General features: G+C 38.4%; 1 protein-coding gene across 3 annotated transcripts in view; it reads right to left on the bottom strand.

The window, feature by feature from the left end:
* SYNE1 (spectrin repeat containing nuclear envelope protein 1) overlaps positions 1 to 14,142 on the bottom strand; it is a 295,201-nt gene that overhangs the window by 11,202 nt on the left and 269,857 nt on the right. For 2 of the 3 annotated variants that reach the window (XM_054395242.1, XM_054395257.1), the window contains 9 exons: positions 12,593 to 12,743; positions 9,984 to 10,166; positions 9,433 to 9,570; positions 8,542 to 8,733; positions 7,352 to 7,685; positions 4,551 to 4,693; positions 3,624 to 3,750; positions 2,365 to 2,576; positions 105 to 305 (listed from right to left, as the gene is read on the bottom strand). In XM_054395242.1, the coding sequence (XP_054251217.1) occupies positions 105 to 305; positions 2,365 to 2,576; positions 3,624 to 3,750; positions 4,551 to 4,693; positions 7,352 to 7,685; positions 8,542 to 8,733; positions 9,433 to 9,570; positions 9,984 to 10,166; positions 12,593 to 12,743 (1,681 nt within the window). Of the gene's footprint in view, positions 1 to 104; positions 306 to 2,364; positions 2,577 to 3,623; positions 3,751 to 4,550; positions 4,694 to 6,465; positions 6,535 to 7,351; positions 7,686 to 8,541; positions 8,734 to 9,432; positions 9,571 to 9,983; positions 10,167 to 12,592; positions 12,744 to 14,142 lie in introns of all 3 variants that reach the window. The other variant, XM_054395250.1, reaches the window with a different exon arrangement.

Raw genomic sequence — 14,142 nt, 5'->3', positions numbered from 1 at the left:
GCACAGGCAAGTTTCAGATTGAATAACGTGCACATCAAAAACATGTATGATTTACATTTTTGATATGTAGGATACTGACAATTTAAAATAAGCACAATACAGACCTGGCATTGCATTAATGCATCCTGCAATGAGCAGCGCCAGTCTTCGATGGCACTGCACACATGGTCCCAGGACACATTCATCTGAGACAGGCGCTCCTGAAGCTTCTTGCTCTCTTCGCTGTCAGACTGAGTGAACTCTGAGCTGCACAGATTGATGGATAAGATGATTGCTTTTCGGTTATCAATTGCTTTCTGCAGCTCCTTCAGGGTAAGACAAAGTAGGATGGGGGAAGAAAGGAGGTAAATTAGTAAAAAGTGATGTACAGAAGAACCAAGCAGAGAAGGCACCACAGGAAGCCAATGATTTGCCTTCAGCAACTGCAGAATGGTACCTTACAGTAACAGCCCCTTTACTCTCGATATGAGATTTCTGTGCTCACTCTGTGACTCTGCAATTGTTCACTCTAAATTCTACTAAAATTTTACTGTGCATAAACTAGAACAAGCCAATTAATCTTGCAAAGTCTTAAAAGCCTTAAGTCATAGTTGAATTTTAAAGACCTGGCTCATCTTTCAGATATTTTAAAGGCAGAGTAGGCCCAACAAAATTTAAGAGATGTAGAACAATTGTACTTTAGTTCACAATAAAACTTTAGCCCTCATTTCTCAGTTTTGCTGATAAACATAAAGATCAACATGTTTTCAAGTGGAAAATGCTGTCAACAGTGTTTTAAAACAAAAGCATTTACTGAGGGTAAAGAAAACATACAAGAGTATAAACAACTTTATTTATAAAAGCAGGATGCATATAAAAACTCTGATTTGTTTACACTGGAGGCCACAAAAGAAACCCTACCTCTTTTGGTTTGGAGGGCATTAACAGGGATTCCAAGAGTGGGTGAGATAAGAACAGGATTCTTATGAAATGCCTCCTTTTCCACCCACTTTATAGCATTTACTTAAAAGCCTCATGTCACAGTGACCTTTGTAGTACTTATAGCAGCTATATTTGGAATCCAGTGATGAGCAGCATTAATATCCTTTAGATGGATCACTGCCGGAAATAGTCTTTACTGTCCATCCACCTCATTCATAGTGTGGAGCATTTTGACATTGCCTCCCATATTTTTTTGCTTAAGTTTAAAACATGCTAGTAACTGAAAGTGAAGTTGTAGACCATCACATCTGAAGATTCTTATAGGTGTAAAATATCCAGGAGAGACCACAAAGGCCAGCATTCAGATCTTGATGCATCTGACATGACAGAAGAAACATGAATGTTGCAAAGTGACACCAAATTTTTAGTATGTTGTACTGGTGACAGCAGTGGGTAGGCTAGAACCCCTTTGAGCACTCTCTGCTTCCTCCACACCCCTTCCTACCCCAGGGAAGTATTTCCTTTGAAGTAGTTGTATTTGGTTTGTCTGAGATGGACTTCTCCCCATAGCACCTTTTGTAGTGCTGTGTTTCTAAGTGGTAGCTGAAACAGTGTTGGTAACACATCAGCATTTTGGCTGTTGCTGAGAAGTGCTCACACAGCACCAAGGCTGTGCTTTTCCAACATTCCTCCAAACAGTATGCTGAGGGGTGGGCAAGATCTTGGGACGGGACATGGCCAGGCCAGCTGACCCAAACTGAAGAGGTATTCCATGCCACATGACACCAGCTCAGATATAAAAGCTAAGAGAAAAAGGAAGCATTCATTGGTGGTGTTTATCCCCAGAGCAACCACTACGCATATTGAAGCCCTGCTTCCCATGAAGCAGCTGGACTTGGCTACTGATGGGAAGCAGAGAACAATACTTTTGTTTCTCTTGCTTCCATGCATGGCCTTGACCTTCATTTTTGCTTTATGAAACTGCTCCTATCTTGACCCATGGGCCTCTCATTATATTTTCCCTCTCCCCCATCCATCCAAGAAGGGGAGTAATAGAGAGGCATTTGTGAGCATCTGATCCCCAACCAGGGCCAAACCACCACAGTGGGGTTTTTTTGTTTGCAGTTTGACTAGAACAGATTTGATGTAATTTTTTTTTTAACCTTCCCTTTCATCAGATTGGCTGACATCAGGAATTACCTGTACATTCTAGAATTATGGAATGTCCACAGAATTACTATTTGAAAAATTCATTTGGATTATATAATGAATGCCAGTAGTACATTTTCCTGCCAAAATATGATGCATAAAATCACCTTCCCAGTTACTTCACTTACTAGCAATAGCCTGCTACGAGCAGAATGGAGCAAAGCAGCAGCAAAATACCTATTACATTCAGGTCTGTTTACAAGGTAACTCATGGAAAAGAGAAATAAAACTCACTTTCAGTTTTTTAATTCTGAGCTCAATAGTTTGTATGTCAGTGCTGAGATCAAGGTGGCAGAGCTTCTCCAGTTCTTCTTCGGTTTCTCCCAACCAAGCCCAAACACTATCAAGGTCGGAGTTAAATTGCTGCCATTGCTGAAGGTTCTGCTTCATCCTCAGCTCCTTGCTCAAAGCTTGAGCCTGGATTAATTCCCATCGGTCAATTACACCTGGAATGATAAACACCGAATTCAGCAAAAGCAAGACAATATTAGACACAAACACAGCTGCATCAGTTGAATCCTGTGCGAGACAAAAAATTACTCCATGTAAACAAGAAAACCTTAAACCCATGAAACACTAAACTGAAAACTGATGTTGGAGAAGAATGAGAAACCTGGATGATTCAAGGCACCAGGGAATTTTGCCACTTTCTAATGTCAGATTCTACAAATGGAATTAATTGACACATGCAGGTCTCTCAGGTTATACTGGTATAAAGACATCATAAATTAGCATACATGTAAATCAGAGAAGGAATCTGAGTATGTCCAACTTGCTACATATTAATTATTTTTTTTCATTTGTATTTGTATCTGTCAAAATTTGATATTCACACCTCACTCCAGTTGCCTAAGCTGCTGCTGATTTGGCTAAGTACTCTTGCTAGAAGAAATAGTTATCATGGAATGCTGTGGTAGAAGGACAAATCGTATCATTCTGTCACTTTAAAAATAAAATAAAATAAAATAATTAAATAAAATAAATTAAAATGACAGACTACATGGGTAGCATATCTTGCCAAGCTAAGTCTCTGAAACAAATCCATGCCTTGAAAATGTAATACCTCCTGTTCCACAGCTGATGCTTAAAGTATGTAAATACTACAAGGTGATTATAGATTTCTGTGCTGTAGACAGATAATACTAGGAGTGAAAGCTAATATTAGAAGAAATGAATGCTGACTTGTGTTTTGCACAGCAATATAAGCAATCTCTTTTCATCAGACACGTTCAACATAAAAAGTGTTGCATCCACAAGGACTCCAAAAAGCTTCAGGTTGTGTCTCCTAATCTTAAGGGGTATGCCTAATCTCTTTATAAGGCATATTCAAGGAATACTATTCCTATTAAGAGATTTCAAACAGAACATGGTAACAGACACAGTTGTGTAGATATATATATCAGTAAATAATAACAACTGTTTATTCAGAAAAGTTTTGCATGTTTGCTACTTTTTTGTAATTGCTTTCCAACAAAGAACTAAATACTACTTACCAGCTGTTTGTGTTTCAGTACTGTTCAGGTTAATAAGCCCAGATAATTTTTCTTCTTCCTCCTTCAGTTTATAACCAAGCCTTTTTACAGAATCTATGCTTCCACTGCATTCACCAAGTAGTTTCATCTGTGTTAACAAACAAAAAATGTCAATGTGCACTGAACAGGACTTATTGTAGGGAAAATGTAAATCAATGCAACTTCCCAAACTTTCCAAAAGCAGGTCTAAGTGTGAAGATAATAATCACTTAACAGATTGATAACAACCTGTCCTGATACTATCAAAGACATGCATATGAAGGCAATAAATGCTTAAAACATTAGTTCAGACTAAACAGATATAACCCAGTGCCATTTGTTCCAAATGTTAAAACACTATGGCAAAGCCTATAGAAGATGTGATAATGAAAATCAGCTAAGAAGTGTGGAAATACTATATATTCAAGCACCTAGTTTTTCAATTCTATCAGTAATAACATTATTTGAACGATTTAGAGATTTTTCTTCCAGAAATCTCTTCCAAGAAAACTTTTAAATGATGGATTCCATATATGAAACCATGCTTACATGATGTACATTTATAATTTATCCACAAAATGAATACTGTGCATGAAGTCATAACAACTGCTTCTAAAAGCAGAGGTATTTTAAACAAAGGTATCATCATTAGATGGATAAAATACAACTTTTGGATAGGTAAAAAGAACTTTTAAACATCTGCAAAAACGTAATAGCAAAATAAATTCCTTCATCACGTTCCTGTAACGTATGCTATTATAAACACATTAATAACATAAAAAACAGGTTAAGGGTAGCAACCATATGAGTGAGTAAATCTGAGCAGCTTTGTTGAAACAGCTTTATTTCTTTCAATAGCAAATGTAAGCTTGGAGTGCTTATTCAACTTATGCTCCAAAATACACGCACATATCCTTTGTAACTGGAATCCAGCTCTGGTCCTGTAGGTGTTTTGCTGCGGATGATGTTTTCTGTTTGTTGTATTTGGAAACGACTGGTGTCTAAGGCTTTGTCCAGCTGTCGAATATGTGCTTCCAGAGCACCAGGTTCTCCTGTACCAAAATAAAACAAAAAAAAGAAAAATTGACTGTCATGCAAGTTTTCCAAGAGCTTTTTTTTTTTCCCCCAAATCTTTTGCCCAGGCAGAATAAATATCAGGAGTAAAGGAGAAATGTGACTGCAGCAGTATGAGTGGTACAATGTTAAAGCGAACTGATAACTAGTACATTAGAGAGTGTTAGCAGCCTTCAAGAGGACAGATAACTATGCCAATGAACAGAACAGACTTGCCATAAGCATACTATCACAGTCCACAGTTTAAAGCAGGCTTGCAAACCATTCTGAAATGATTTTTTTCCCTCAGAGAACTCTTTGTCTCTCTGAAGGGGATAGTTCTTGGCAAAGCATGCTCTAACCTCACTGATTTGGAAAAACACCTTGCTCCCTCCTTTTCACAAACACGCTCAAATAAAACCTCATGCCCCAAACTCCTAATCTAAATCCATGTTAGAGTTTTGAAAACTGAAAGTTGTATATAAATCCAAGGCTGACTGGATGTCTTGAAGGCCCATGACTGATTGAGGCAGCAACACTGAGCAGCAAAATTGATAATATTTTTCCAACTAGGCTTTTGACATCAATTATGCTTAAAGTATCTGCAAGCTGGAATTATTCATCCAAGACATTTGGACCTCATATCAACATTTCTGAAGCTAGACTAACCTGTATTTTCCTTACAGAGGTCTGTTGTACTTTGTGATATGAATCAGCTACAGCCACCTCTAATCTGAGCCAGGCGGCAGCCTAGAGGACCATATGAGATCCCTCTTATCCATATTTGATCACTGTACCTGATTTCCATCTGTTTACAATGACAATTTGAGTTTAATCATACAGACACAATTTAAAACATGCATAGAGAATGGGAGCTTTCTGTTCATCTAATTACAGAAAATGGAATCTTTTGGACGGTTAATCTTTCTTCACATAAAACACTGTCTCGTCCCAAATGTACAGAACAAAGTGTTTGATATTGCTTTTCCCTCACCACCTTAAAATTGTCACAAGTCACATTTTTCTGTATGTACTTCTATTATTTATAGTCTTAATAAAACATAAATGGGCAGTGAACCTGAGAACTGTGCCACAGATGCTGAGACATTAAATAGTTGCTACCTCAAAATTTGCAATTAAGTTAAAAAAAAAGAAAAACTGAAATCCTGAGACAAGATATTCATAAGTGCACCTAATCCCTCCACCAGTCATCTAACTCCGAACAAAACAGCAATGTGTAAAAATGCAACATGAAAAAAAATTCATCTTCCAGTATAAAAGATTAAAACACTGGCATTGTTATCAAATGAAACAACTAACCTTAAAATTTATACCTAAGTAATAATGCAAGCTGTGGCTGTGTTAAAAAACCCAAGTGCAAACCTGAACAATTAGTTTTTGCTCCACATTTTTTCCTTCTGCCTTAACGTTTGCAGAAACCACTCCTCGTCTCAGAGACCAGACAAAGTATTAGGTCCTGTTGAGGGACTCAAGAGAATAAAGACCAGAGTACCCACTGATCGGTTCAGTCTAGTTAGTTGAGGTGGGAGGATCAATACTTCAAACATTGTTTCATCCGTGCACCTAGTAATACCTTTAAGCACAGTAGTGAAGCAGGATATTTCTGTATTAATATGCCAATGCTGCCATGTAAGAAACATTTATCTTGTAAGCTGTGAAAAGTATAGAAAACGCTAGAAGAGGAGAAAGAAGTTATGCTTGCACACTGAAGCATTTGCATCTGGCTGTGCAAGTCTATTTTGATGCCTACCAGAGATATTTTTGAGGGTGTTTTCTGTGAGTGTTACATAGGCCTCAAGAGTTTCAGGGATCTCTACATCTGAAAAAATAAAAGCACAGTCTAAATTGACAGCTCAGCAATGGCTGTCTCCTTACAGCAGGAGTCCTTTTCATGGCACGGAATATATGAAGGTTTCCAATAATATCCTTTCTGAAGAAGAAAAAAGGATGAAGACTGAAACACAGGAAGCCTGCTACTAAGTCTTGTAGTATCCAGGTAAACCTGTCTCTTTTCAGAGCAATGACCTGGAAAGCAAAAATCAAAGTATAATATACAAGTATGTCTTCCTCCACAAATGGCTGCATTTGGGTACTTTCACTTGTTAAGATTTATTACACAAAGTACACACACTTAGAAAGGATTTCCAGCTTCACTGAAGAGCAAGATCCAAGATCCAGCCTCAGGCTAAACATTCAGTTGCTGGAGTCTTGCACATGTGAGAACTGTGTTAAGATTTACTTAACCACATGATGACTTTGTCTGTGGACCTCTACTACAGGCATCACTTCATCAGTTTGTTCCGCACTTCTTGCCACATCCAGTATAGTTTCTTCTAGTCAGAAAAACTTATGATGCATTGCTGTTACAGATAATATATTCCAGCTGGCAGGCCACAAGCATAGAAACAGCCAATTTCTTGTCATATCATATATGTCTTTGTGATTTTCCAAGGCTGCAGTCATCCAGTAATCTTCATTGCTGTGTTGAAGCACTGGGTTTGCTTAGGGAAAGCTATTTAAAATCTTCAGGGGCTTTTTGAAATGCTTTTCCATGAGCATCTTGGCCAAGCAATGACACATGTAACATTTGCTTCTTTCTACTAGGAGAGAACAGAACAAACAATTTGCCACCGTACCTGCTATACCAGCTGCCCCTCTCAGGTAGAAGTCCTTCTCTTGTCCTCTGTCTTCTTCCTCAGAATGCAGTGCCCGCGAAACAGCTGTCTCCAGGTCTCTGCTAAGGTCGTAGTCATGATCCCACTCCAGGGGAATGGAGTCCACACTCGCAGGGGTATCTCGCCCTGATGGCTCGCTTCTCACCGTCTGGGAAAGAGGCAGCGAAAGGTTGGAAGAGGGGTGCGGGGAGATAATGCTGTCCGCAGATTTGTCATGCCAATGTATGTCAGAGAGATCTGCTGATTCATCCAGATCCACCTCTCTGTCAGAGAGGTCGTGTTCGTCATCTGTCAGCTAGAAGCATAATGCAAACAGAACCAATCAATGAAACATGCAGAAGCACTGCATGGTCAGCCTGGGTCAGTGAAATACAGCAGTATTAGGCAACAGTCAAACAGATGGGGCTTCCATTTTACATTCTTTTCCACTTCTCTGTCATTACTTTAAGGTGCACTACAAACCCTAACATAAAACATAACACCAGCTCATTTTAATTACTTAAGGAACCACAAAGTCTCACATCAAGCAAATGCCTCCAGACTCTTTATTGAGGACTCTGTAATGCAGACATCAAGCTAAAGAAAACTCTGGAATCAAGTCATAGAAAGTCTAAGTGTCCTTCATCATGACCACTGTTCTCATTATATTCTTCCATATTTTGAAAACCATGGGTTTTGTTCCTTTCCTTCACTAGGACTTGAGCTACAAAAAAAATGGTTTTCTCTCATTTCTTCAACTGTGTGTCCAGTTCTGGAGATAACTTTCTCTCCCTTCTGTTGTTTTTTAAATAAAAGAGATCTCAACAAGCTGCCAATCAAACTATCTAACAGAGCAATGAGTTGCTCTTTCTACCCATACCACACTGCTACCCCCACTAACAAAGTTTTACAAATCTCCAGTTTGCATGGATTTTCATAATGGATGCATGGATTTACAAGATTTCCAGAGCAAGCAAGTTTGCTGTCTAACAGCACATAACTAGCATATAAAGGAAGGCAGTGGTTCAGGGTTGTAACAAAATTAAACTACAGTATTTTGAAAAGTTACACAAGTTTCATGTTAGTTCATTCCAACATCTATCTTCCTCCTCATTCTCATACTTTCAAAGTGGCAGCAAACCAGACAAACGCATGCGTGTAAATATACGCACAGGAAGGCGGATGAGCTTCTTGTGATAACGCTCCACACGTCCAAAGACCTCTTGGCAGTAACGACGCAGCTCATCTAGTTCTTCTTCAATGACAGCTGCATCTATGGGCTCACTTTTCTCAATCAGTTGCTCACCCTGCACAATTATCTGCTCAATTTTGTTGTTGTTCAGTGAAATTTCTTGCTGGAAAGCCTGCATAAAAGAAAAGTCTATGCTTTATCAACAAAATCAACATTGCAACAACCTAAGTTATTAAGGATCCAAATTTTAAGTTTTTCAGCAAGAATGGTGCTGGCTACAAGTAGGAATCATTCCAAATGTTCTGGCATGAGGAACAACGATCAATTCAATTTAGCATTCTGCAGACTTTCCAGCCAAAACCAGTGATAACTCATGGTCTACCATCTCATTCCACACTTCTTGTATTTGGAAAGAAAGTTCTTTAAACAAACCATGACCATGATCAAATCTCTAGAATGAGAACAGATGCTAAAGTTAACAGACTGGAATTTTGGATAAAATGATATGTGATATTTGATGATTTTTCTGATGCAGAAATGCTTGTCAAATGTAGCAATTCTTACATGTCAGCAATAATGAAGACTTGACATTAATAATTTTCCTCAACATTTCCTCTTTTGATTAGGGGAGGGAAACTGTCCCCCTTGTTTTATTAGATTTTTTCTCACAGTGTAAGGATATTCCACTCTTGGAAAAAAGTATGTATCGAAACCTGACATAGTCCATAAATTCTGAGGTTGAAGTCTCAGACTGCAAATAAGGGACTGTATCAGGCTGCATTTTTGTGCAACGTTTAAAAAAATTATTTTCCAACTATGAATGTATCCCTTGTCTCATCTTTCTTCTTGTTCCTGCTCAAGCATTCTTTACCTTAAGTTGCTTTATCTTTGCTTGCACATCGCACTCTGAGAAATGCTCAATGTTGGTCAACTGGAGGTCCATCTCTGTTAGCCATACCAGGATGCTATCACGTGCTGTCTCAAACTCCTCACGCTGGCCAATAAAATGCTGAGGGGTGGAAAATGGAGTGGTATGAAAGGAACAAAGAACCCAAAATCCCCCAGCAAAAATAGATCTCTGAAGAAACAGCTTTACAGCCCTTCAAACCTAACCTAAACTTAGTACACACTCTTCCTACCTGCTTTCTTAAGTTCCCTTTTCAGTAACATCATCTACAGCTGCAATTGGCTGACCTAGAGAAGTTATCTTTGAAGTAGGTGGTGTTTGAAGTCACCAAGCATTTCCCTCCAGACTTCATGCTTTCGCTACCTCAGACAAAGTGGACTAATATACTCCTTTCTTCTTCCAAAAGCAGAAATCCCCTCAAAAACACTGCAAATACATTTAAGTGGAAGCTTCCGGAATACTCCAATTCCTAACTATAGTGGTGAAACTGAAGGTGCTTAAAAATGGAAAAATACTTTTAGCCTGCGCAGGATGGAGGTAACTCGCTTTTGTAAGTTGTCCCATCTCTGGTTCCCTTCATGAACCATTTGCTTGAGGCTGCAGTCAGAGTCAGTGCGGTTCTCCCGAGCCAGGCGGCGATATTGCTTATTGATCAGTTCCAGCTGAGTCAGACTTTCATGCACTTGTCTCTGGAAGGCCTAAAACAACATGAACCGAAGACACCATCAGATTTTTAATTATTGGAATCAGGATACATACATGTCTCTCCCTTTATGTGGACCCTACTTCTACACTCTGACCTGTGACAGCTTATAGATTTCACTAAGGATTTGCCATCTCTTGAGGGTTACTCTATTAAGACACTGCCTTCTGATGAAATGAGAAAAAAAAGAGAAAAGATTACAAAACTTGACATACTTCACTGAATGAGAAAGGTAAAAACAGCCAAGAAAAGACAAAAAGAAGGTTTCTCTTTCTACTCAATCATATGCCTTTGTATTCCAGAATGGAAACACAATGAAAATGGCTTTTTTTTTCTTTTTTTTTTTTTTTTTGTTAAGAAATGAGCAGAAATCCAAGATTCCTGTGGCTTCATTGGATTTCCTTATACACAGTGATTTGCTGGAGTGCAAACATTGAAAATATTTCAATGATTTTTATTCTGAGTTTTACCACACCCAGTGAGAATTTGTACTGAAGCGATCATCTCTTTATTACACAGGTACACAAAATGTCTTAAAATTTTCATGAAAGAAAATTTTGTGAACATCCATACTGACTCACACCTGGCCAACAGTCTGCATCATGTACTCAATGTCTCCTGTACTGTTACAAAAGCGTCAGTCACTCAGCTAGGAAGCAGAATCAGTAGGTGACTTGGCCCCCGAGTTTCACGTTGTGACTTGCAATCACAAAGCAAATTGGAAAAAGCACCTTGTAATTAACTCACTAAATGTAGTCCTTCAAAAATAAATTAAAAAGATTAATAACTAAAAAAAACCCCACTACTCATTTTTATGTTGTCACATAAACAGAAAAGCAATCAATCAAAAGAATACTTAAAAACATAGACTACACACAGGCTCTCTTTTGAATACAAATCCTTTTTGGATCCCATTGTATTCTACAAACTTGCTCTCTGGCATTCTCCATAATGCAAACAAATAGTCAATCTCTCCCAAAACTAGACACCATCTTTACTAGGGCCTGGGAAAATGTGGTATGTAATATACTCCCGTACAGAGATTTTTATCAGCTAACACATAAGATTCCTCCATAAAGAAATCGTAAGAAGCTGCTTTGAAAAAAATAATTCTGTAGAATCCTCTTGATATAACTTCATTAAATGGCCACCAAGCTGGGGGAGGGGACTACCAACCAGGTGCAAATGGGCTTGCAACTGGAGTTTAATACTTAGTAGAACTCAAAATTGCACAAGGAGGCAATTCTCATTTCACAGGCACAAATCTCACTGTATTTACTAGGATGGTAAAACCTACAAGTGTGCAGTTGCTGCTTCACCTGTTACCAAGCTTTCTTCAGCAAGAGAACAGCTGTGTATTTGTCTTACATTTTTTTCAGCTCAGCTACATGAGAATTCATCTGTTGTGTTCTTTCCTGTAACCTCTTTTCATTTCCCCATAAACTAATGGAGAGGAAGGAGTTTGATTTTGTGCAGTGAAGTCAGCAAAAGCCATCTCCAGCCTCTGTGCTCAGGAACAGAAAGGTTTTTACATTGTCTGAAGGGCTCTTTTTCTAGCTGTCTCTCGTCTTTTTCTCTCTCTCTCTTTTTTTTTTTTTTTAATGGAACTACAGATATGGAAAGGAAAATTGAAAAAAAAAAAACAACCCAGATGTAGCTAAAGCAGAAATCAGTTAGTATATGCGGCTGGACTTTATACTGTCTTCACAGTAAAGCTGCTGAATTTGGCTCACTTTGAACATGCAACTTTTTGTCACTTGCTCTACTGCTTTTTGGTAGGTGTAGAAACTAGCTGCTCAGAAAAAAAAAAGAAGAGCCAAACTGCAGGGAAAGCAGGCTCCTGGAGAGGCTGCTAAACTGTTTTCTTTGCAACTAGTTCCTGCTGAGACTGCAGACCACAAAAATTCCACAAGTCTGCAGGAGAGGGATGGTCACCATAATGGCTGAAGGTCAATGGAAGAGACTTTGGGCAAAGTCAGATCAGTTGTAAAAATCAAAAATAGATATTTTGGGTACTGTCTCTCACACAGAGACTCTCTAAACAAGAAATTTCGATCCTGATCACTGAATAAAGAGACAATGGGAAGAAGGTCTGAGATAGAGTACTTGAGTCCGAGAAACAAACATTCTGTCTCACTGTAGTAATGTCCCCTAGTGTTTAACAACAAAATCAGGATATGCAGAAATAAAAAAGGTGAGGAATAACTTTGGTGAACAAACAGCAGTCGAGAGTGGATATTAGCATCTTCAGTCATCTTGCACTGTTTTTTCATCCTAGAAACCTGCCACTGAAGGCGGCTACAAAATCAGCTCCACTACATTCATACAGCGTCTCTGCTGAATGACTTGTGTATGGGAAGAACACCAGTTGGCTGCTGTAATGTGACCAGTAGATATTATATTTCAGCTATTATAAATCACCTCAAATTTCTTCAGTTCTTCCTTAGCAACCGTGTAAAGCACACCAGAGGAGCTTGGGAAAGCAGCTGTCCTCTCAGAGGTTTTAAGCCAGTCTTCAAATTTGGAGTAGTCATCCAAAAATTTCTGCCATAGCCGCCATGTCTCTTCAATTCTGCAACATATAACAGATAATTAGGGAATGCTTCTACTGAAAGCCAGGTGACCTACAGAAAACTTTGATCACCTACAACAGCAAAGTAGCACATCACCAGACAGCAACTAGCTCTTAATCTAACACAGACAGTCAGGCTGATAAGCAGACCAGAAGGAAGGCTGGTTCATTCCAGACTGAGCTAGAATAAGATGATGGCAAATTTTGGTTTTTTTTTTAGGATGGCAACTTTTTTTTTTTTTTAATGCATCTAATTTTGGAAACAGTATAAAAAGGAATGTGTAAGTATATGATAGGAGCTCTTAAAATCTGAGCACATGCTAAATAACTTCTTAAAAACAGTCCCAAGCATAGGTACCTATACTAGTATTTAGAGATCAGAAATTCCACTCTACCTTCAACTGCAACCCTTTTCCTTACAGAACGATAAAGATACTGCAGCACTTATTACAAGTTCTCAGTCATTACAATGAATTGCAAAGGGACAGGAATTTTTTCTTGCATTCATCAACAAGTAGTAAAACGCTATCTCTTGGTATACACTGTAAACATATTTTTATTTTTACAAAAACTTAAAAGTTATTCCAGTGTTTAAAAAAGACATTTTGACTTCAACTTATTATGTAAACATAATGGCTGACTTTTGAACTCAAAATCAGATTGGCTTAATACTAAGACTATAAAATCCCAAGAAGCTCAACACCACTTGATCCAAAAGAACAAGAATTCTTTTTTTTGGGTCAGACTGTATTACAGAACTTTGTCTTGTTTTATGTACATCTTGTTTACGTCTTTCCCAAATCTTAGATACACAGGTCTGAAAGTGAAAATATCACAGAGTATATCTGATTGGAAGAGACCTTTGAGATCATCCAGTCCAACCTTCGACTTAGCACTGCAGGGTCAACAATAAACCATGTTCCTGAGCGCCAGGTCCATATACCATTTAAACACTTCCAGGGACAGTGATTCCATCACTGCCCTGGGAAGATTATTCCAATGTTTGATAACCCTTTCAGCGACAAAATATTTCCTAGTATACAGCCTAAACCTCCTCTAGCATAGCTTATATCCATTTCATCTATATGTGTAAAATGTATACATTGTTGATATGTTGCTTAACCTGAAGTTTGACTGGAATATGGCTTTTAATGTAAGTAACTGATACCCCTGGAGATACTCAAAGTGAGGCTTGACAACCATCACACTGGGCACCCTGATCTAGTTGAGGATGCCCCTGCTTACTGCAGAGCAGGTTGAACTAGATGACCTTCAGAGGTCCCTTCCAATCCAGATCATTCTACAATTCTATGATTCTAGTACAATCAAGATCCTAAATACTGATAGCTCTGTTTATTTCCTAGCAAAAAAAAAAAAAAAAAATCTACTAATAACATTA

This window comes from Indicator indicator, chromosome 2, assembly GCF_027791375.1.
Source record: "Indicator indicator isolate 239-I01 chromosome 2, UM_Iind_1.1, whole genome shotgun sequence".
Taxonomy (NCBI): Eukaryota; Metazoa; Chordata; class Aves; order Piciformes; family Indicatoridae; genus Indicator; species Indicator indicator.
This window is presented reverse-complemented; position numbering and strand designations above follow the sequence as displayed.